General features: G+C 51.8%; 1 protein-coding gene across 17 annotated transcripts in view; it reads right to left on the reverse strand.

Moving 5' to 3' along the window:
- Positions 1-19,169, reverse strand: part of fgfr3 (fibroblast growth factor receptor 3) — a 41,489-nt gene extending 22,320 nt beyond the window's left edge. For 7 of the 17 annotated variants that reach the window (XM_078089307.1, XM_078089304.1, XM_078089305.1 and 4 more), the window contains exons 1-4: positions 18,622-19,169; positions 15,077-15,274; positions 4,999-5,262; positions 2,449-2,502 (exon numbers count right to left, since the gene is read on the reverse strand). In XM_078089307.1, coding sequence (XP_077945433.1) covers positions 2,449-2,502; positions 4,999-5,262; positions 15,077-15,164 — 406 coding nt within the window. In that variant the 5' untranslated portion in view covers positions 15,165-15,274; positions 18,622-19,169. Of the gene's footprint in view, positions 1-2,436; positions 2,503-4,998; positions 5,263-15,076; positions 15,276-18,621 lie in introns of those variants that run through there. The other 10 variants (XM_078089301.1, XM_078089297.1, XM_078089298.1 and 7 more) reach the window with 6 other exon arrangements.
- Between the last annotated feature and the right edge of the window lie 5,836 nt (positions 19,170-25,005).

Consider the following 25,005-nt stretch of genomic DNA (forward strand, 5'->3'; position numbering starts at 1 on the left):
CGTTGCGCCGCCGCGTCCGCCCCTCCCATGAAGTCTTTGACTTCAATTAACAATTTGGGCGCCGGGAAGGCGTCCGCCTCCCGTGACCTTTCCCAGAAGGCCGTGGGAGTCGGTGCTGGCGACCTGTGGGGAGTGAGCTCATGCTTTTCTGTCCGTCTCCTTCCTCTGACAACAGTCAGCTGCGGCCGGCGGCGGCGCTTCAACCCTCTCCTCCTCTCATTAACGGCCCCTCTCTGCACGTCCCCCGTCTGCCATCGTCCTCCCTGCACGTGGACGCTGTCCCGCTCACCTGACCGGGACTCTCCGCCTGGCAGCCGGTCACGCGGCTCCTCGCCGCTGGTTAATTAGCGCTGGCGTAGCGGAGGCTGAGCGGCGATCGGGGGTTTAGCGTTTCTGGGCTAATCCCTCTCTCCTTTTGGCCGGGGAAATCGGAGCCCTGCATGTCATGAGGGTGGACTTACATCCAGAGATTAAGTCTGGCAGTCCGAGGCTGTTTACCGGCATTCAGGACGTCTGCAGGAAGCCGAAAGCCACTTGCGGCCGCCGCCACTTTAGGGAAACACTTACAGGCTTTCACCGCCGCGTGAAGCGGCGCATTAAAATGAGAGGATTTGGATGATTATTCGATCACTGACGGGGCCTTTACTCTCGTTTATTACTCTGGTTGTCTGACAGTCTTTCACGCGGCTCCCTTTGCGTCCTGTCATCGGCAGCAACTGCCTCACTGCAATACGGATTTATTCCCCGTGTCCCGGCAGAGACGTTCGGAATTAAAGAATTGCAGAGAAAAAGGAAAAACAGCAACTCGCCAAAACTCCCAAAAGCCTGAATGGAAATTTACTTCACTTAGATTTAGTAAAAGTTTTTTTTTCGCATGACGACTTAATTACCAGCTCCTTTTTCTTTTCATAGGAGACGGGAAATGAGAGGAGAGAGAGATCGCCGTTAATAATAGAGGGGGGTGGGGGGGGCTCAGTTAATTAGGACCCTAATTAAGCTAAAAGTCCTTCTCCAATCATTCGTTAAGGTAATAAATGTGCACGGCCACGTGGTTCGCACAACGCGGAGCTTCGTAGCCCTTGACTCCATTTGGGCGGCAGCCCTCCCCGGCCCGGCGCCCATTTCGCTGAGCCGTCGCGTGGGGCAGGAAGAAGCGCTTCAAGGTGTCGTCTCGCCGGTTCCTCCTTCAAACCATCGTGAGCCGCCAAAGTGTGCAGACAGTTAAAAGAACCGTTTGTTTCCATCATTATTTTCCTCTTATTTTCCATCTGTCCGAGTCCTCGCCCCCCCCCCCTTCTCGGTAGCTGACGTCCCTTATTGTTCTTTGTTCACCCACATCTGAACTCACGCACGTCTCTGAAACGCCAAAGCGGCTCGCATCTCAAACCGAGGGGTCGTTACCTGGATGGAACGAAAAAAAAAAAAAAAAAACCTGTGTGCGGCGGAGGCGTTTAGCTCGGGGCTCCGAGCCGCTGAACACGCGCCGTAAGAGCCACGGCATTCGCATCGCAGATGGAAAAAACCCGGATTGCACCGAGAGGAATCGAATCAGCCGCATCAATCCGACGAAAACCCTGTCGGCTCCAAGAGACAACAGCTTCCACCACGGCGATAAAATGCAGTTTAACTACATTCTGCACAAAAAAACACAGCATCTTCTCGTGTCACAGCTCTGTCACTCCTACCCTGCGTTCTCCACCTCTGACTCCACCTAACCTAATGGAGGCCGCGTCCACCTCCATCAGCCACACTCACCCGTCTGCCCTGCTCACTCCTTCAGTATTTAAACCCCAGTCAGTGGCTCACCGGCTGCCGGCTCGCTCTCTGCAGTCCACACAACCTTACACATTAACAAAGATGGACTTTACAGCTGGTCCAAACCGGGAAGGAAAGGGAAATCAAGAAGTAGAAAATGAAAGCGCGTTTGAGCAAAGTGTCTTCTCCGTCTTCAGCAGCTCCCGGTCTGCAGGCGGTGTGCTCATTAAACGACCTGCTTCATGCCGCCTTGGTGGAAGTCAGGTTGTATTTCCAACGTGAGTATTCAGGAACACGTTAATGCTCCACGTTCAGCTGCTAAAAATACTGCAGAGTGGAGGTTTCCTTTTTTTGATGGTGAATGATTTGCGTTGTTAAGAGGTAAATGAATGGTGGTTAGCAAACAATCCAGATATTGTTATTTAGAAATGCACTAATGCCGTTGACAAATGAGCCCACGTTTAGGGCTAAATTTAGCAGGTAAATAATTGGGATCAATGGAACTGCATCTGTTTTTTTGTCATCAGATGAGTTCCTTCTTGTTTCTATTTGTGTCCCTTTTATTGTTCTATAGGTTCTTAACACGAGGCCGTTCATCACGAGCATCTCGTAGCTCTGGTACAACGTTGTTTCACTCAAACATACAGGTTGAAGCTAAAAAAAAAGAAAGTAAGAATTCACCATTTCCATTACCTGCATCTTCTGGGTCTTCGTCATAATCTTCATCGTCCCCAGACGACAGAGAATCTTCGGGGGAAAAGACACAAGATCGATCAATACAAATCTTAACTGATTTCTGTAACCGATAGCATGAGAAGAACATCTGGAAAGCTCATTGACTTATTCTAGAGGAAATAAAGAGGGGAACAAAAAACAAATCAGGAATTTTAAATGCCCAGTTAAGAGGAAATGGCGTGTTGACCAGCAAGCACCTTTTTATATACGCACGCGTATTTAAGCATCATAAAACCGACTGTGCTCAACGAGGAACTCATGAATGAGTCTTCAGTCCTCCTCGAGTCCTCGAGCTCACAACCAAAACATTTCCACAGACGTTACAGAAACGAGGGTCATTAGTTCTGCTGCGCACGCACACAGACACACACACACACACACACACACAACTCTCTCCATCCATGCGAGGCTGACTCTGGCTAACAGTTAGCATGTCGGATGCTAATTACTTATTGCCACGTTGTAATTATTTTCTGACCTCCCCGGTTCGTGGCTCGGCCTCACAGCTTCGGCTAATGAGAGCCAGCTGTTGCCTCGACAACCCCAGGTGAGCTAAAAACGGCTCCCGAAAAACCCGCTGACGAGCAGGTTTCACGTTCAATTGTTTGAGGCCTCGGCCGGCCGGCTACTGTGGCGCCGGTCGGCGCGGCCGGAGGAGAAGCTGGTTCCTCTGCAGGTTTGAAGATTATGGAAGAGGTGAAATCAAGAGAAGAGCTGAAGCTACGTTCGCTAGGCTAACACGATGACAACCAGTGTTTAGTAGGGAAAATGTTAACCGTCCCGTTGTAACGTGTTGATATGCTAACATTTGCTAATTAGCGCTAAACACAGACAGATTTACCACATTAGCTTAACCAAACTTTTTTTTTTTTCACATAAACCGTGTCAATTACAACCATCTGCTGCGCTAAAAATAGTAAGAGCCTTAATTTCAGGTCTTAGACAGCAGCGAAACAAGAAAATATTAACATCGCACTAAAGGAAAGTGATGAGAAAAACGTTTTATAGATTTATATAATATTTTGGAGCGTTCAGCCAGATTAAAGTGTTTTCCGGTAAAACGAAACCAATAAATACATCTGACTTTGCTTTAGCGTCTGAATAAGCTCTTCAGCTAATCGGTGGCACTTTGGATTCGTAGACTAAAACGACTTTAAGGGAACAAATGGATCATTTGTTGAGTGAAATAAGAATGCAAACGAAGACGTGGTGGCCATGATCTCCAGAAACATTCCCTCCATGATGGCAGAAGTTGTTCATTTCAATGAACTTGTTGCTGTAACTTCTGTCACCTCTTCACATTACAGACCCTTATTATGTGCACCTTCTATTTGTGTGTGTGTGTGTGCACAATATGACACACACGCCTGTCTGGCTGCCATCCAGGTGCAAAATCTGATACCACTCCTAAACATCTGACACCTTGCTCAAATATTTGAGGAAAAAGACCAAACACAAACGCCCGTGTGTGTGTGTGCGGGACGGCGCTGAGGCGCCGCGTTGAAAGTAGAGCGACAAGAACAGGATATTGCCGCCACGTACTGTAAAACGTCTGACTTCTCCTGCAATTCAAACACGAGCCGAGTGTTAAAACCATCTTGAAATGGCCGCGATGGCCTCGCCTCATCTCAAACGCACACGTATGTGGGGAGTGTGTTTGCGTGGGTCCTGTTGCAGCCTTTAGTGGATTCGGTGGTCTTGGACGGTAACGGGGGGGGGGGGTTGCGAGGTGTTGAAACCCTCGTTTCTTGCCACCGCATCTGTTTTCAATGATTAAATGTTTCTCGCTAATTGCTTTCTAATTAGTGTCAATAACCGGCTCCGCTGGTCTCGCCGTGAGTTTTACGGGCAAGCTGCCGCTCGCTGCCTTTGACCCCCCCATTACCCCCCCCCCCCCCCCCCCCCCCCCTACCTCTCGCCCCCCCCGCCCTGCATTCCTGTCAGAGCTCCGTTTGCATCACGCTCACTTCACACGTTACTCGTCTCCTTATACCATAATTAATTTGACCTCTGACTGTGTGTCAGGAGGGAGAATGTGTGTGAAACTTTGCTGGGCGTTGCCTTGTCATGCAAGCTGTGTGTGTGTGTGTGTGTGTGTGTGTGCGCGCGCAGCTAACCGGTAGTTGAAACCGACCAGGAAGGAGAAAATAATTCAACTTTCTCTTCAGTTTTCAGTGTTCTCCGCGTGCAGACGTCACCGCTGAACCTCGTTCAGTGTTTGCCGATACTTCGGCGAGAATGCGGGCGGAGCGGACGGAGGCCGGCGGGGTCACCGAGGGTCACCGAGGGCTCCACCGCGCGCTGTAGGTGTTTCCCCAGTAGCTCAGCTACCGAGTGGAGCATCCTACAGGCGTGCGCGTCCTCGGCGTCTCATTCAAAGGGAACGCGTTCCTCGCAACGCGTTCTCACATTGCGCGTACAGTGTCGTTGCTTCCTATTTCTACTTTGCCCGATTTCGAGGGACAACAGAGATCATCTCCTCCGCGAATGAGAAGCGTCTATAATCACCTGTGACCCGGATGGTGTAGTTGCTGAGCAGCGCGTTGCTGCGGGCGAGCCGGCAGGAGTAGACACCCGAGTCCTCGTAGGACACGTTGACGACGCGCAGGACCCTCTGGCCCAGCCGCGTCCGGTTGCTAGGCAACAGCCCGGCGCCGTCTTTGAACCAGGCGACGGGCTCCGAGTGGTCCTCCAGGTCACAGGACATCTCCAGGGTGTCCCCGATGCCCAGGACGTCGTCCTCCAGGAAGGCCGTCTCGCTGGACACGGAGTCTGCGCACAAAGAGGAGGACACGGTTACGTTGCGTTGAGACGTCTACGCGTTATTTCACATTCAAGTATTCTCAGGTGCTGCGTCTCCGTCTGCTACATCTTTAGATTGACCTCACACTGAATACCTTGTGCGGTTTGGAGATTTGACAACGTGAAGAGGAGTTTTTGTAAGATCTGGGGCTTGTGGGAATAAACGCCCCCCCCGGGCCCCCTTCCTGCCACACACATACTCATTTACTCCAGGAGCTCGCCTGGATAGAGACCGGGGGAAAAAATCAACATGTCTACCAGCTGAGGATGGAGGAGAGGTGGGGGACGTCTGGATAAAACAAACAGTCCCCTTGTGTCTCCTCCGTCAGAAGGCGTCTTCTCGTACCTCGCGCAGCTCTCAGGTCGCCCTGGTCGACCATTCAAGCCGACGGCCACGGGCGAGGGGCCGCGCAGACAGACGGACGTGCCGATATGTGCGGGGGAAGCAACGGGAGACGCAACGGGAGACGCTGGCGGCGCTCCAGCGGAACCGCTGGGAGGCCTCTTTTTCTTCCAGGTGCTGCAGGTCTGAAACAATTTGAACTGAATTGATGACCTGCGAGTCCTTTTTTCTCTCTCTCTCGTTACTCCGCCATCACACGTCCCAGACCTCTGCTTTTGACAACGATATTTACCACACATCATTTTTTATTTTATTTTTTTTTAAGCAGAAAAGGCCCATTGAGGGGAAAAAAAGCGCTGAGCGTCAATCCAAGTATGTGTGACCTCCAAAGGATAAATGGTTCTTTGCATACATCTGATGTCTTCAGGTCTTAAAGAAGGAATCGGGCTTCGTGGGGAAGATAAAGTTCTCCAGAGACTCTGAATGAGCAGCAGCAGCGAGGCTGGAGCACCTTCTCTGTATTCAGCGCTTACTTCTTGCTTTAAAGGGTTCGTTTATAAAGCACAGCTTTTGTTAATTTGGTTACAAATGGTGTCTCTCCATGCACAAAGTTCCAGTTTCCTACGATTTTAATCTATTAATTTCCTCTAAATGTTCTTACAGCATTCCTCACAATATTACAGCTTATTTAAATAGCGAGGCGATGCATCAATGCAAGACCAAACAAATGCAATTTACCGAAAGTACAAAAACAAAAGACCAGTGCTTCATACATGTAGAAGAAAAAAAAAACAAGAGCAAAGCCTTTTTTTTTTTTTTTTGTCACTGTCAATAACAAAATATCAGCTTCACCTTCAGATCCGGCAAATTTAAAACATGGGAGAAAAAAATGTGGTGCTTTAAATAAAAGTATGTTTTTATTTGAAAGGCTTTTTTTGAGGCCTCTGGGTCCAAATTGACCGGCTTTAAGTGGACGTCCTGTAATGCACGGACGCAGGTTTGATCACAGCTCTTTGAAACGAGACACAGATATGCAAAGAGAGGAATTCCTGATAAGTCAGTGGGCACGTGGAATTCCCAAAGGGAAAATTCCAGCTGCTGTGCGTCCAGGGATGGTGGAAATGTGTGAAGCTCAATGAACGCGAGCGCAGGTTGATTCTTCCGTCTCAGCTTTTATACAGACAACAGCAGGAGGATTCTAGTGGTTTTCTATTGGACGACAGAGATGATGAACAACACGCGGGTACGATATCGCAGGTTGGACCATCTGCTTAAATTTGAGCTTCCGGCTGATTCATTTCTATCATCCCTTCCTGTACGTATTCTGCTCTCATCAAACGCACTAATTCACAGCCTTTTTTTCTAAATCTTCTCTGTTCAAATTCTTTGTTCCTGTTATCAAAGCCCCGCCAGAATAAAAACCCACCCGAAGTGATCCTGACGCAGCAGATACATGAAAGCTGGGCTGCACCGCTCGTATCAACATCCACACGTTCCCGCTGTTTTTCCGTCCGGTGTGAGCCATCGGCGGCCTGGTGTGTGCGTGTGTGTGTGTGCGTGTGCGTGTGCGTGTGCTCTCCGGAACTTGGGTGCCAGCTGGGAACAATGTGTGACATGTACTCTTTGAGCATGTGTGTAAATGTGTGTGTACGAATGTGTCTGCCGTTGTAAACGAGGAACAGTTTGTGTGTGTGTGTGTGTGTGTGCGTGAGAGCGGGTAAGGCTTGGCGGTCACTCCATAAATCAAGAGGCCCCTGCCCTCACGGCCCGTCTTACCCTCTCGCCTCAACATCATAACAAACAGCCCTTCAGAATAAAATACGGAGCGTCTTTGAGATGCGGCCCCGTCACACGCTGAACAGACTCCGTCTTCTTCGTCCCTCTGAAGAGGTTTATTTATCCTCTACAAACTCCTCCAGGGCCCCGGATGAAAGGAGCCCTTTATGTGGGCGGCCGGAGCGGCGTAGACACCGGCCGAGGAGCCGTCGCCATGGCGGCTGTCGCGCGGGGTCACGGGAGGAAACCCGCACGACGTTCAGCTCGGCAAACACGCCTCCGTGTGCGCTTTTGTACAACTCCCGTATCGGCAGCAGACAAAGTTCTGCTTGTTTAGAGCGACCGGCTGCAGCCACGCTGACCCACATTAATAGAACTGTGAGCTTCTCTCGATTTTTCCTCTCGTATTTGCAGCAGGAGGCTTTCGAGGATTTATTCCACAGATGTTGAGGGGAGACACCGGTTAAATTGGAGGATTTAAACTCAGGGTTTTCATCTCTGCCTTTTTAAAACCATATCTGCGTTTAACCCACCTCAGAGAGTGATGGATTTCAGGGCCGGGGAGACGTTCATCTTCATAAAGCTCCCTATTCCTCCTCCTCCTCCTCCTCCCCGCTAACACAGAGCTGATGGTAGAACTGGGCCGTGTTTTCCTCCCGTGCAGAGCGCAGCAGGGCAATAAAGTCACGTTATCATAATCAGGAGGACCGAATCCGCTGGGAGATGTGGCCTCATGACGTGATGGTCAGAGATGTAGGAGACAAACACTCGTGTCTCATGAGGAGCAGACGCATCTTCTCAGGATGAAGAGCATCCTTCTCTTTCTTGAAGAGTAAGAATCGTTCTGAAAGCAGGTGATTAGTTACAGGAAAACTATTCAGAACCGCGAGAGCATTTTTCCACATTTCCTCAGAGGGAAGCGCTTCTAAACGCTGTGCACGAATCAACGTTTTATTTTATCCGTCACCAGATAACTCCAGTAAAAAAAAAAAAAAGTGACCTCTTAGATCTCCTGCAGCTGGCGACGCGCCTCCGCAGCGTTCCGTCTGCTCGCCGCGTCCCGCCAACACATTCTTCTACTTCTGCTTCCTATGCGGAAAAAAACGGCACCGGCTGCCAACCGTTTGGCACGCTCGGCATCACGCGACCTTCAAACAGGATCTGTGGAGCCCCCCCATCTCAACCACCCTCCCCCCCCCCCACCTCCACAGAGCGCATTTCTCTTCCTCCATTTCACGGCTGTGCCCATTGTGCATCCTGCCCGTCCCTGAAAAGCTCCGTCTCCTTTATTTCCTTTGCTGCGCCGTGCAGTGAAAACCCCCCTAATCTCTGTTTAATATGGTTTGGCCGGATGTAAATACCTTCCGACAATGCCCTTAATCTGGGGCCGGCCTGACAACCTCACACCGGCGCGGAGCAGCCCGCCAGCCAAGGGATGGAGGGAGAGGAGAAAAGACCCCCACCCCCACCAGCTCGGTGCGTCCATCCTCAAAAGAACCCCTTAAATCAAGTTAAAGATAGTTGCTTCCTCTAAACACCCCGCCCCGGCGTGATTAACCCCCCCCCCCCGGCTCCGGCTGCACTAACGAGCATCGGAAGCTACTGTACATCCAGAGCATCTTGGCAGCGGCCAATCGGCCTTTTCAGACCCTCGCCGTCACCCCCCACCTGCCCTCCGTCCCTCCGTCCCTCCGTCCTCGGTAATTGTCATTCCAAAGGCGAACTGGCCTACTTTCAATTCAGCAGACAAGTGCGCGAAGTCGGACCCCCACAAAGGGCCGGGACGTCTGCGGAGTGTGCGAGGGGCACGATCACTTTCACCACACGGAGGAACCAATCCGATTACAAGGCGGCTTTTTCTGTTTTTTTTCCCTCGCGGCGCGGACGCCAAAGCTCCCCGTTCCCTGCCAGCGATTTGTCTTTGTCCTTAATGAAGATAGACGATTTACGGCCTCTATGGGGGGGGGGGGGGCGAGAGAGAGCCGGACACCTTTTTTTGAGCACTCGGGACCGGATTCTGTGTTCAGCCTGTTTGCTTATGCGAGGAGGAGCAGAGCAGGAAAGCCTCTAATCCCATCGTCCTCCCTCCAGGACCGGCCTGCACTTACGGCACAGACGGGCCACAGAGAGGAGAACAACTGGAGCACAGTTGTCCTCAGACATCTACACTAACACGGCCTGAACACTGAACAATGGTTCCTCTGGAACTCGGGCTCAAGAGGAACCATCTGCAGAAATACGGGGGCCCCCTCTCCCCCACGCCGCGCGGCCAGGTTCAATGTGGCGGCGCTCTACTACGCGTGAAAACGTTCGATGGCTTTTGCTGTTTAGTGCCACTGAGCAAAGCAGCAGACGCACCGGTGCTCAGAAAACAACGTTTCATGGGAATTTGAAACGGATTGTTTTAAAAAAGAAAAGAAAAAGGGAAACAGGAGTCGGCTCGACTTCTCTCTTCTCCCCCCCGTCCGCTCTGCAGGCGCTACAGTTTATTATTTTAGCTCTCCAAGCAAAATAACACGTGGGGAGGGAAGGTGGGAGGGGGGGCGATGTAAGCAGCGTTTGGTTTCTATATTCGATGTGTCAGCCTCCCTGCGTGGGGGGGGGGGGGGGTTGGGGGGGTCGATGGAGCTAATTGGGATTCGTCCGGCGGACACGAAGAAGAGGAGGAGGAAGATGAAGGGGGGGGCGAGGCACAGAGAGAGAGGTAAGGGAGTCAAGGGCCTGGCTGATGGGTGAGACACATCAGGCCTGAATTGTCTCCCTTGCTCCCGTGTGTGTGTGTGTGTGTGTGTGTGTGTGTGTGTGTGTGTGTTGGACTGCATACAGTTTGGCACACAACCCGCCATCTGTTTGCCAGCAACAAATACACTCTTCCAACGCTGTTGGCACAGTGCACACACACACAAACGCACACAACATGTTTGTATGCATGCATGAGGGTTGTTTGTACTGGCTCCTTTCTGCAACAATTCAATCAGAATTATGCAACTAAATCAATGGTGTAAATCAACTTGTCACTCGTCAAACATTTTGTCCGATTTAACTGCAGCTCTGGCTGATTTCACCCCCCTCCCCCCTCCTCCTCCCTAAACACCCTCCAAAAAGCAGTGGTCCCGATACGAGACAACGAGCGTCTTTGTTCCCTTATCTGTCGAGTATCTCAAGCGTCTCCTCAAGGTGGAGCTTTGTAATTAAAAGCCCAGCGGATGTCAGAGAAGCACCCGGAACCAGGTGTGTGAGTGTGTAGCAGAGTGTGTGTGTGTGTGTGAGTGTGTGTGTGTGAGTGTGCGGGGGACACCGTTGGGCTGAATCGGGCCGGGCCGTCACAAAGGGACGGGACAGGGAGATGGTTCAGACTCCAAATGTGCTGAGAGGGAGAAGAGACAGAAGAAAGGTGGTCGGGGGGGGGGGATAATTCCTGGGGGGGACGCGCCCGAGAGGCTTTCAAAGGCCCTTAATGAGGCGTATTGGTGCAAACGTGGCCCCCGCAGGCAAGGTTGGTACGAAGGCCCCCGGGCTGACAGTGACCTCCTGATCCACAGGAGGTCACTGTCATCTGCCGAGGCCTCCGCACCCCCAGTACAGGAAGCCTGAGTTACAGCCCCCCCCCCCCCACCTCCCATTCTACATCCTCAGGTAAGTTTAGAGGACAGATGTGTTTGCTCCAGCTGCAGCGTTCAGGGGACCCGGCTGGTAATCAGGTGATCTGCAAATATCAGACGCGCTTTGCTTCACGATTCAGTCCAGGCTTCCATCTGATATGAGAACCTCTAATCACAACCAGCAACGAGCCGCTGTGAGTTCCCCTCTCGAGAAAACGCCGTGTCTAGACGGCGTCCCTCCACAGAGACGCGGTGCAAACGGAGAGCTAGTAGAACCAATCCAGCCGTTACTGTCGCGCCAGATTTACAGCGTTGTGCTTTTTGTGAAAGACGACCATCATCACGGGAGTTCAAGACTTCTTTGAGGCGATTTATTCTCACTCAATTAAAAAAGGTTGTTGTAAATCCTGACGGACTGTAAAGCGTCCCGAGGTGTGTTCAGCCTTCAATTCCCTTCCAACAAAACGTCCCGAGTGTCTGGCGGACGGAGAGGAAAGAACAGCCATTGTTTAACCACCCGTTGTTCGCCCGCCGCTCGCCAGAAGATTTCTCGATCACGTCGCCAGTGAAGTGATCGTTCCTGCTGGGGAGGAGAAACTCATTTACATAGTGGGATGATCAAAGGGAAGATCACTCCACGATCGCGGGAGGAAGCAACCCTCTTAGTGAAGGGGGGGGAGGACAGAGACGAACCACGCGGCAGATCCAGAGGCCTTTTTTCAAACGCTTCCATTGAGATGCTTCTGACAGAGTGTGCCACTTTTCAAAGATTTACGGAACACTGGAGAGGTTTTCAGAGGGCAAGTGTGTGTGTGTGTGTGTGTGTGTGTGTGTGTGTGTGTGTGTGTGTGTGTGTGTGTGTGTGGATTGTAGAGCCTGCACGTGAATGTGCGCATGGCACAGATTTAACGAGCCTCCTAATGACCCAAACAACCCCTGCTGACATTTACAGTCTTTGCTGGGGTCGGGGTGGGGGGGGGGGGTCTGGGGGGTCGGTGACCTCTCACACACACACACATACACCCTTGTACTTATCTTTATCTTTGAGAGGACCCTCTGACCTTTGACCTGACCTTAGCCGTCTTCAGGCGTTACGTCCCAGAAGTTCTTTTAGTTTCCATCACGACAAACGCGCGGTTCAAAGCTAAATGGGAGGAATCATTGCTGGAACAACCTCACAAAGAGACACACACACGTTGGCCGTCTGATCTGAAAGGAGGGCATTAATGACCGTGTGACAACACACACACACACACACACAGCAGTCTGTGTGTAAATATACATTATGCATTTCCACACACACACTCTATCCTGTAATTTCTACCGTTCTTTTCTTTTCTTCTGCCACGTTCCTCTCGTAATCTGCCTCCACAGACACAACATTCACTTAACTGCAGACACAGACACAGACACACACACACACACACACACACACACACAGGGGGGGTCGGTAAATACAGAGGGGATAAGAATAACACAGAGCAAAGGTCAAAGGTCACGGTCACTTTGTCCTCACAAAACAATCCGTGGCCCTGATTCACAAACTACTGCGGCTGCACACACAGTTATAAGTATATTTATTAAGTGTAATAAGTGGAAGCTGGTTGGCTGAGACAATACGGCGCTTCTTGTATATTATATATACGGTGAGACATATACTTCATTTCTTTAACAGCTCATAAGTGTAAATGTGCTTTTTTTCTCTCACAGTTCAGCGAGAACCGATCAATAATTTAGAAATGTTACGTCGGCCAGAACGGCAACGTGTGCAATGTTGACTATCAAGGGCACCTTTGTCCTCAGCACCTGCTAATTTCTGACCCTGAAACAGATACACACATTAATCTGCACCCCCCCCCCCCCCCCCCACACACACACACACACACACACACACACACAGGCCGAGAGCTGGAGTCACAACTCTCGGCTGAGGGGAACTCGTACCATCTGCCAGCGGACGGCAGTCATCTTATCCCCACTGCTCGTCCATCTGTGGACTGGAGATGCCCCCCCCAGGCACAGAGACGCTGCCCGTGGGCTACGAGGCCCACTTCACCTCATGCAGGAGGACACGTGCGGGTTAAAGATCTCAACATCTTCCTGACTTATTGAGCCTCAAATGATCAGGAGCTATTAGGTCATCAGTTCGCAGCTGCCAACCGGTTTCTCAACAAGAACATTTTCACGACTGTAAACTTCAGATCCAGGTTTGTTTTACTCCGTTGACGAGGATGAAAGAGCGCTTCGTCTCGTCATACGACCCGAACGTATCGACACAAGAGAGGCCGTATTTCACCGTGTCTGCGCACCGCGCTGCTGAAATCACAGCCCCCCCACACACACACACACACACAGCTTCGTGGATGCATGATAGGCTGCGATGGCTCCCAGCAGGGAAGGCAATGAGGCGCACACGATCACAACACGTCTGCTGTAACCCTGGAGCTTTTACATGAGACGGCAGAGGAGGGGGGGGGGGAGTTTGTCTGGCTGTGACCCGGGGAATCTGCACACGGGTAGGCGGGGGTCACGTCAGCCCCTCGGGGGGGGGGGGGAGTCCACGTCGACACAAAGTCGAAATGAGAGTCCTGCGGGACCCTGAAGGCGTCGTGTCAGCAGGAATGAAATATGGCTTTTAAAGAATAACAGGTCTAGTTTTGTAGCTTCTCTTCGGCAGGTACGGGATCAGAGCGGTGTCCATGACGACGGAGACAACAGAGCGTAGAATGCCGTCATTGACGAATCGCGATCGAGTATTCAGCGATGACGTTCCTTTCCGAAAGCTGCGTTAGTCGCGCTCCTTCTTCGCAAAGTTGACACTAAATCCTCTAAAGGCAGAAAGACGCTCGGCCACCGGCGCCTTTTCAGGCTGTCGCTGATTTTTGTCTGGAAACTTGAGATCTTGAGTGGTGGTTCAAGTCTCAAGGACGTCAAGTGTAACAGCATTAAAGTCCAAAGTGTGCGAGTGTGACGTCCATCTGGTCCGGTTGTCTGGAAGGTGCACACTGAAAGACACACACTGCAGGTCTGCGCGCACACACACACACACACACACACACACACACACACACACACACACACACACACACACACACACGTCTCTGCACTCACACACTGCATGTCTCTGTACACACACACACTGCATGTCTCTGCACACACACTGCATGTCTCTGCACACACACACACACACACACACACACACACACTGCAGGTCTCTGTACACACACACACACACACTGCATGTCTCTGTACACACACACACACACACACACACACACACACACACTGCAGGTCTCTGTACACACACACACACACACTGCATGTCTCTGCACACACACACACACACACACACACACACACTGCTCGTCTTTCTCACTGCAGCACGTAAAATATGTCAAAGACGAAATAACGCGCACATAAAATGAAAATAGAGGGAGGGGGGGGGGCAACACATGGACGCCTCAGAAAAGAATTACTCTGCTTTGATTTTTTGGGGGAGGCTTTATTGCGCAATACGGAGAGATTAAAGCAAACACGGCTCCGCGTTCACTTTGGGCCGATCTTGGGGGGTTTCGCCGCCTCGAGAACAAACAGCGAGAATCTCAGCGAAGCAAGAAGACGCCAATTAAATACTGCTAGTGAGATAAAGACAGACGGAGAGACGGAGAGAGAGACGGAGAGAGAGACAGACAGAGAGACAGACAGACAGAGAGAGAGACGGAGAGAGAGACAGAGAGACAGACAGAGAGAGAGACAGAGAGAGAGACGGAGAGACAGAGAGAGAGACAGGCAGAGAGACAGACAGACAGAGAGACAGACAGACAGAGAGCCACATACACAATAAATGTTCCTTTTGAAGTGATGAACGCACAGAAAAGCAAGCGGCTCTAATTCAGTCGTATCAGCATGGAAAATGAAGCAGGGAACTATTGAGGAGCCGGTGAGCAGCTGAACGTTGTCTTTCCTGTTTTGTTTTATTTGGGGGGGGGGGGGGGGTTGGTCCTTCCACGCCGCTCTGGCATGACGCCTGAAACCAGAAACACAGCAGGGCGGCGCGTCCTACCTGTGGGCGGAGCGGTGGGCAGCCTGGCGGGGGCCACGCAGAGAGGAAGCAGGAAGCAGAGCCACAGCGAGCGCCACGGCGCCGTCATCCCTCTGGGCGGGCGGGGGCGGATGATGCAGAGCAGCGAGGCCCGAGCCGGACTCAGACCGCCTCCTCCGCCGGCATGCTGGGGGCCTCCGACGCCTCGCCGTCACCCACCTGGCCCCCGGAAAACAAACCACACACACACGTGAGCAGGACACTGAGCGGGCGGGAGGAACGCGCCATCACCTCGGGAACTGAATATGAACCAGTGGACTGGTGGACTAGTGGACTAGTGGACTAGTGGACTGGTGGACTGGTGGACTAGTGGACTAGTGGACTGGTGGACTAGTGGACTAGTGGACTGGTGGACTGCCAGCTGGACGCCGCGGGGGGAAACGTCTCAAATTCCACACAGATTTCAAAGATTCCTGATGAAGGGACGGCTCAGAGAAACCTCAGCCTGACGAGGACCAACACAAATCACCAGTGGCCCAACGGGCCCGGCGGCCCGCAGGAGGAAGAGGAGGAGGAGGAGGAGGAGAAGGAGGAGGGAGGTGACGGCTGCACGGCGAGTGGCGGCGGAGTGCTCCGCTCTCTGTTTGCTTAGGGAGGGAGAAGCTGGAATGCACTGAGGTTTGAGGAGAAAGCTGTGAGCGACGTGCCCAGAAAAGCACCCCCCCCCCCTCTACACACACACACACACACAGACACACACACACACACACACACACACGCACAACACCAACTGTTAGCTTAAACTTTAGGGGCTCTGTCCAGCTTTGGAATAGCCTTGGCTGTGAGACCCCGACAAAAACACGCGCAGGCGAGTGGGCTTCTGCACACAGAGGTGTATTGTGCGCACTCACACACACACACACACACACACACAGTCCAGAGAGCGTGTGTGTGTCTTTTCTTGTGACCCACTCATTGCTCAGCACTAACTGAAGCCGACTCGGCGAGACTGTGTTTGCACATTATCGCTCTCCAACACGTATCTCAGGTGTGTGTGACACACACACACACACACACACACACACACACACACACACACACACACACAGACACGCGTGACTTGATAAAGCGACGCGTGACTTGATAAAGCGGGGGGAGTGTAATCTAAGCACTTCCCTGTGGGTCTTTCTCTGTCTCTGTGTTTTCTGGCAGCTTTCTGCAGCCACTTCACTTGGAGAGCCGACTCTTGGGTTCGTGTCAGCGTGCAGATCTGTTTAGACAAGACGACTGGAAAAACCACGCCGGCTTTTGGATGGACGTCTGGTGACAGGTAGCAGTCGGGACTACTTTGGGTACAAAGTGAACCCTCGGATTGGAGGAGCAGCGCGGAGGTGGAACCAGTTTAAAACCCCTGCGATTAATAGACGAGGAAGGGACCTTATATGCTCGGTGTTGTCGGCATGTAACGAGCAATGACACTCGGCTGAGACGGTTTTACACTCTGATTTCAGGCCCACGCAGCGGAGGAGGGGGGGGCGCGGATCCTAAAAGACACGACCCCGCAGGTCAAAGCCTTACGACTGCTTTTCACGCTGATATATATAATATATATATATATTTAAAGCATGAAAGGGAAACACAGCCAGTAAATAAAACATGAACATTAATCATGCAGAACTGTCCTCTCACTGTAAAAACTCGGGGGCGGAAAACAAAAAGAGATTAAACCGGGGTTCATATCCCTGTCGCCCCCCCCCCTCAGTGGGCGGCGAGTCACATGCTGGTCACCCCTCTCCGCAGTGCTAATCTTTAATTATTAAGCTGGAGAAGATCGACTGTTGTTTGGGGGGAGAGCTGGATCTTCCACATCAGCGCTTCTTTGTGACCCCCCCCTCCCTCCACACACACACACACACACACACACACACACACACACACACACACACACACACACACACACACACACACACACACACACACACACACACACACACACACACACACACACACACACACACACACAGTTTCACCCTCAGGTGAGAGCTGCTGATATCGATCAGCCGAGAGAGACGTGCGTTTTCAAGCTGTCGGTTGTCTCGTCAGGTGCGGAAGGCCACACCTGTCCACGTGTCTTCTGCGGGGGACACGCGCGCGGACACTTTGGTCTCAAGTAGAAACGCATCTGAAGAACACGGTGGGAAAACCGACAGATAATAGGTGGATTTACATAATTACAGGAGGTGAGATGGGAAATAAAAAAGTGCTCAGTGAGTTTCAAATTCCCCCAAATCACCGAGAGACCTTAAAGGATTTGTTACAGTAAACTAGGGGGAATGATGATGATGAAGATGATGATGATGATGATCGGGGTGACACATTCCAGTTGACGCGGTCCTACAGATGCAACGCGCGCACGCTTTATATTTGCTGGAATGTTACATGAACTAGTTATTGAGCCATTGAACGCAACACGCTCCTCCGTTATCGGAGGAGAAACAAAGAGCGCGCGGCGCCGCGCGGAGCGAGTCTCTCGGGCCAATTACGTTAATAATAAGAGCCAATCACGCGCTCATTCGGAGGAGAGCGGCTCGCGACGCTCCTCCGATGGAAACCGGGTCAATACATGCGATTTATCACGCGCACGCTTATTTAACGCCTCGGACATCCAACAGGCGCAAGCGTTCATTCCCTCCGGTGATGGGATTTCACACGGCGGCTGAGGGGGTCAGGATCACCGGGGGGGGGGGGGGGGGGGGGGGGGGGGGCTTCTGGAGGAACTTCAGACGTGATGAGAGGCGTCGGCAGCGAGGCAGATGCGTGATTCATGCGCCTGCTGCTAACCGGAGGAGACGTCACCGCCGCGGCGCGGAGAAAGAGGCGTGCTCGTCCCGAGGAGCGCCCGTTGGCGACGAAAGTCCACGTTTGGCTTCCTTTCGACAGGGAAATCGGGACGAGGAAACGTTTGACCAACGCTGGATGGAAAGCGAGCTTTTACCAGACGCATCCAGTCCTGCCGCTTATCCGGTTGGACGGATAAACGTGCGTAATTCCTCACCTCGTGGAGCTTTCCTCTTGTTCCAGGAAATTGCGAGAAACCTAAGTGTCGGTATTTTCGTTAAATGAATCACTCACTGCATTCAAACTGACTTCAGTCTCTCAGCAACTTTGTGTAAATTGGAATACGGGAATAGGTTAAACCAATTGCCGTTTTCAGGGGAAAATAATCGTTTTCACCCCCGCGGTGCGCGTAATGACACAAATCTGGGCCACGCGCGGTTCAGCCCGCACTGACGAGCCGAGAAGCAGAACGCCGTGCGTGCGTCCCCCGCACCGAGGTGGAACCGCGCGCAGAAAAAGGCTTCCCCCTTTTCTCCTGCTGACTGCGGCCGGAACGCGCCGATTGCGCGCAGCTCCGCTGCGGCACCTGTGCCGTGGCGCGGCGCGGCGCTTCCCCGCGGAGGATTCACTCCCATTTCTCCCACACCTCACTGGCAGCACGGGGTGGACAACAATAATAATAATAGTAATAATAATAATAATAATAATAGTAATAATAATATACTTACCAAATGTAAACTGTTTTGACAGCAAATCGGATCCTTTCAGGTGTCCCCAAGGCTTCAGAAGAACAAATACAGCCGTTTTCTCTCCCCTAAAACTTCATAAAACCCCACAAAACTACTTAAAAATCCGTAAGTCCTCGCGGTGTGGCCACGGCGGAGGGGAGCGGGGGGCGGAGGCCGGCGGCGGGGGTCCGAAATCCCCGTCACAACTCGACAACGAGAGTCCTCGGCGCGGGCACCGCCGTTGCGAAAGCCCAACTTCTCCCACTTAAATCCCGTTTCGCAGCGCGCGCGCGCGCTCGCTCGCTCCGGTCCGAGGTGTCCAAACCTCCGGTTCGCGGGTTCCTCCGGTTGGTGCGCCGGTGCGTGCGTGCGTGCGTGCGCGTGTGTCGGGGGTCGCGGACGTCCTGCGGGCGCGCGTCGTTGCCTCGGAACGACCAACTCGGACTGGTGTCTCTCCTCCGCTGGCTGCCCGTGAAGTAGCAGCTGCGCCGGCTGCTGCCGTCAAGGGACACCGGCTGGAGACAGGAGGACTTCCGGCCTGCACCTTCAAAATAAAGCGTTGAGCGACGAGCCGGTGATGCAATGACACCGTGGATGAGAAAGATGTGAGAGAACACGCAGTGACGTTAACTGTGCCACATAACAGCTGCTCATTTCTTCATGATTTTGAGTTTAGTTTCGTCCTCTTTAAATAAGCGATAATGAAGAAAGACACATCTGTTCATTTCTTCTAACATTATATTTTTGGTAAACGTGATTATCTTAATCCTCTCACAATTTCATCAACGTGTTTAGTTTTAAACAGTTTGTCAACAGTGTTCTTTTGAAATAATATACAAAATAATGAAAAGAGAAACACCAAACATGAAAATGATTCATGCCACGCAGCTGCACAGGCTTTAATTTTGAAGGGGAGAGAAGATTATCACATGGAGCTGCTCCATTAAGGAATGATTACCCACATGGGGATTAGAAATCATCTTCATACCTCTGGTTATTCTTAAACAACTCAAATAAACTGACTACAACTTTATTTCTGTTTTGTGATTCTGTGAGACAAAAGTGTTTTTTATCCAGATGTTCTACATAAAAACAAATGTAAAAATCTCCTGTGAAATGATTTTTCTGGTTATAATTTTATGAAAACAAGTGTGATTTACGTCCTTTGGTCCTCGCTTGATTTCCCTTCAGTCATTGGAACGACTGCGACCCGCCATGTGACCAGGCGGAGCGTGCCGAGCTGACAGTAAATCACCGTCAGCCCCCATTTATTGGGCCTTGGGCTGCTTACTGCTGTCAGGACGAGGTGACGTGTTTTGAGAAGGCGACTTTATGGCGGCGTGAAGCGGTCATTGCAAATACAATATATTATAAAATTATAATATTAATATTATAATATATATATTATATTAATATATTATAATATATAATATTATAAAATATAAAAATATACAATTGCAATGTCATTGCAAATACAATACTTTGGGATTTTAGACAAACCTGCTAAAATTGGTTCCCGGAGGTTGTGATGGATGTTCTCAAAGACCTTTTGTAGAGTATAAAAAAGTTAAAAAAAAATGATTTTCTCCTCTCAGACTGTTTCATTTGAATTCAATTTCAATTTAAAAGGTCAAAATTATTCAGTGTTTCACAGAATTTTAAAATGAATCGCAAATCTGAGATGTTCTTATTTCCTTCCGGGGGAAATCATACAAAAATATGAATAAAATCCTTGTATATATTAGCCAGGTGTAAAATGATGTGACTTCTAATCATTTAAGTTTCCTCCTTTCTGACCTTTGTCCCTTTTCATCTTCAGCTTCAGTCTAATTAAACTTACAATTAAAACATGTTTACCTACTGATTCATGGTTCAATATTGGATGATAATATAAATAAGCTTCTAACTATAAAAACTGAGCCTTGGATCTCGTCGTGTTTGTTGTTTTCGCTCAAGCAGAACTAAACAAATTCCACAACACCCGTTTAATAAGACAACCAATCAGCTGGAGAGCTGAGAAATGTGCTGAATCCTCCTGGTGCACGCTGACGGAAACACGGCGTCCACGTGACGACGCCTCAGTGCTCATGGGAAAAGTCCGACGGGAGAAAACAAGCAGCTCATTAAAGTCGCTGAAGAAGAGGAGAGCGGCCGGTGATCCGCGACCTTTTGGGCCGCGGCCGCTCCGTGAGAAGCGTCGGGGGGGGGGGGGGGGGTTCAGAGACGGAGGTCATACAGATGGTGAGAATGCTCAGTCAGTCATCTAGAGGACTGATGGGCAGACTGACCAGATGACCTCACACACACACACACACACACACACACAGACAATCACACACTCCGGTTCTCCAAGACCGCTCATGTTAGTAGAAAAAACAAAACTCCTCTTTACCCCCCCCCCCCTCCTTCTAATGAACACACACACACATTCCTGCCCCCCCCCCCCCTCCTCCTCCTCCAGCCCCCCAGGGAACAGATCAGCAGGAGATGAAAGGTGAGGCCTTTTCATTTAAAACCCAGTTAAACATTAAACAACAACAAGAGCCTGTTGGATGAGTTTGAGTCCGTTGAAGCGTCCAGAATCCTTGTTATCGGGGGGGGGGGTTGCTTTCATATTCTCGGGGGCCACTGAACAGAAAGGTGTGAAGAACTCCACCCACCTTCAGCTGTCACCGGCGCTCCAGCAGCCGCTTTCTGGAGGAGGCGAACAGGCGAGATTGTCTGCACAGTTTGTTGAAAAAGTCGTCGCCATTACCCCCTGTCACCCCCCCCCCCCCCTTGGACCCCCCCCCCCCCCGCTGTGAGGAACAGTTTGACAGCTTGACTCTGAGAACAACATCTGAGGGGCTGAAGTGGATCTCGGGGCTCAGAGGTCGTCTCCTGCGGCCAGCGGGACCCTGACCTTGTGACTGAGATGTTTGGATTAGAAGAGACGTTATGAATAAAATTCATTATTATTATTTTCACAATCTTCACTAAAACTTCACTTGGATCTTTGCATTCTGTCAATAATGTCATTGATTGAATGTCAGGCTCCTTCCCGACGTGAGAGGCTCATATTGAGAGTGAAGGATCCGTCTGAACAGCAATTATTCTGGAGGGACAAAGCGACTGGGAACATCTCTGCACCATCTGAGGAGTTTAGAAGAAGCTTGTGAGCTCTTCAAAGCTTTGGCACAGAAGCTGTGACGTCTTGATCTGTACGTCGGAGCCTTGGCACACGGCGGCCGCTCTGCACCTCCACCTCCTCCTCCACCTCCTCCTCCACCTCCTCCTCCACCTCCTCCTCCTCCTCCTCCTCCTCTCTGCTGTGACTGTGAGCTGAGGTGTAAAAGTGAAAGTCAACACAGCAAACAAAACAAGCCCTCAGCTGTGTTTGCATTTGCACTCACACACCCGAAAAAACAACTGTTGGAGAGTGAAAAAGGCAACACCCCCCCCACGCCTCCCGCCCCCCCCACGCCGGGGAAAAGCTGCTGTTTACACGGGATGAACAACCGGAGCACCACGCCGCACAAATCCTTTCATATTTAAAACTCAAACGAGAGGCAGCAGCTCCTCGTGAGCGGGAGGCAGAAAAAAACGCCGATGAAAGAGGCAACACCGTCTCTAAAAGCGCTTCCGTGTGATCGCAGGAAGCGGCGTCATCTCACCGTCCTGGGGGCGGAGCGACGTCGTGGTTGAACAGGAGGCCGCGTTGTCGCAGCAGAGAAGAAGAGCGATGGGCCGCGAGAGCTTCCGGCCCGGCGGCGTGAAAACGAGACGAAGCTCCGTTGAACTAGAATCATTATTTTTGTATTATTCACTAGTTCCCTTCTTCCCCTCCTCGATCCGCTGCACCGCCCTCCTTTTATTCTTCCCCATTGCTTCTTTCTTACCTTCCATGTTTTCATCCGCGTCCTGTAGACGTGGACCATCACGTCGATATCGATCCCTGATCAGCCGACTCTACATCTCACGACACAAACACGCATTGACCCTCGGCCTCCGTGGAGGTTACACAAGCGCCCGCGCGTACATTTACCAGAGAAAACTGATATTTGAGCTGCACGCACACTCGAAAAGTGTCATCAAGCTCCAAGATGAAAACAACTTTGTGATGGTGTGATCTGAACAGACCATCGGGGGAACTTTCTGACACAGCAGGAGAGAAGGAGAAACGTCCTGTTTAAAGAGTGCGAGAGGGGTCAGCGACGCGACCTCTGACCTCCCCCCTGTTTGTTGAGCCTTTGCCGATAGCGATTTGCCGCGCATGTTTGTACCCCTGGACTTCCCTCCGCGCGCTGCAGAGGAGACAGAACTTCTTGCTGCAAAGACAGATGAAAGGCGATTTCCTGCCGTCTCTTCCACAAGCTATTTTTAGCCTGCTGTTTTTTTCATAACTACTCCTTCAGTTTCTTACCAACATCAAAAGGCTTGAAAGAGAGATGCAGCCAAGAGGGGAGAGCAGGAGAGTGTGTGTGTGTGTGTGTGTGTGTGTGTGCGCGCGGCCTCGGGCTTTAAATGAAAAGGACACCGGTTGTGTTGAGTCGTCTCACGTTGACACACCAGAGAACCCGACTGGAGGAACGTGTTGCTTCTCCTTCTGTCTGCATGAGCCTGTTTTAATGACTGTGGCGGCGCCCTCACCCCCCCCCCCCCCCCTCCTCCCCCCCCCTCACGGGCTGCAGCGTGGGAGGAGAGAGACTCACGCGGCCGGTCAGACCGGTCCCTGAAGCCCGGGTGAAGGAGGCCCCCCGCGGTGCGGCTTCCGGCTGAACGCGATTCGCTGCCTGCCAATCAAAGCTCACGTCAAACCTCGGCTGCTCGGCGTCGCTACGTCCTCGACCAGCTGCTCCGGGGCCAATTCTGCGTCTCTGAATGCGCCGCTGTGGTGCCTTTAACCGGTGTACAGGTGAAAATAAGCTTCAGGTGCAAAAATCTCCACCTGGTAAATGAAGTAAATGTGTTCACTGTATCTGCTCAGTCTCCTCCAACAGGAACCGCTGGAGCGCCGTCAGATCATCATTCAGTGAAGGCACGGGACCACCTGAGACGATGTTTCGGGTGAAGACGAGTACATTTGTTTTCCAACCTGCTCCCCACAAAGACACATTTGTCTGCTGTCCTTATTTGCACACAGCGATGTTTTTCTCCCAGCTGGAGGACGTTGAGCAGCCGATTGATTCTCACGCTGCTCGATCAGCGATGAACCTCGACCTTCGGCGACCTGTGAACGCCGTCTAGAAATCCTGTTTGCTCGCACGTGACCACAGCGGCACCTGCGTGCTCCGTCACACGGCATCAGCGCACCATCAGCGCCCCCCCTCGCCGATCGAACACCGGGGCCCCGTCAGCAAATTCCTACAAAAATGATCCCCCCCCCGCCCTGTCTCCCCCCTCCTTTGAAGACACTTGAACTCGCTGATGATTTGCCTAATTCTGATTAGCCTCCCGGCGGGTTCCCTCGCCGGTTACTGGGAGGTGAGTTTGATTCAGTGGTTTCTTTTAATGTGTGAAAGGGACAGCAATGGAGGGGGGTTTGGGGGGGGGGCAAGGGGGGGGGGCTCGCCGCTCCAAAGCTATTAGCTCGCTATCTTTCCACCTGTCACACGTTGGCGACTTTATTTCCACTCAGCCGAGGCCCCCTGGCAGATATCAGAGGGATCATCTCCGTCTTAAGCTAAATTACTCCAACAAGCGTTGCGGCCCTCCCCTCCCTCCCTCCCTCCTTCCCTCCCTCCCGTGACCCCCAGCGACCCCCCGCGACCCCTCGGCTCCATGGGCCGCCGGAGGAGCAGAGGTCTCAGCCCGGCCCGGGGAGCAGCGGCCATGGGGAGAGAAGGAGGCGGGGCCTAAAATGAGCTCTGTCATGCAGAAAACCGCAGGAGGGGGAGGCGACGAATACACACTCCCACTCCCCCCCCCCCTCCTCCCCCCCGCAGATGTGCACACACAGCTGGGACAAAGAGCGACGCACACTCTCACACAGATTTGAAATAAATAAAAAGAAGACTCACTTTTCTCTCTCCCTCACATTTTCATTCCTCACCCATCCCTCCCCCCCTCCCCTCTCACACCTCCTCTCTCTTTCTGCCTCTCCCCCACTCGCACACACACACACCACACAAACACACAATAGCAGCTGCGACAAAGCCCCCCTGCAGGATTAGCCGGCCTTTGTTGGCAAAACACAAATTACAAGTCTTTTACCGCTGACTCCTCCCACCTTGCTAGTTCGTGTGTGTGTGTGTGTGTGTGTGTGCGAGAGAGATGGAGCGCGTGTGTGTGCAGGCGTGCACGCGTGTGCACGCGCTCCTGGCTCCATACGCTGAGTGTAACGCTGTGTGCAGGCGAGTGAGACCTGAGCGCGTAGACCGGGGGAGGGACGAGACCTGTCACGAG

This window comes from Gasterosteus aculeatus, chromosome 15 (genome assembly GCF_964276395.1).
Source record: "Gasterosteus aculeatus chromosome 15, fGasAcu3.hap1.1, whole genome shotgun sequence".
Taxonomy (NCBI): Eukaryota; Metazoa; Chordata; class Actinopteri; order Perciformes; family Gasterosteidae; genus Gasterosteus; species Gasterosteus aculeatus.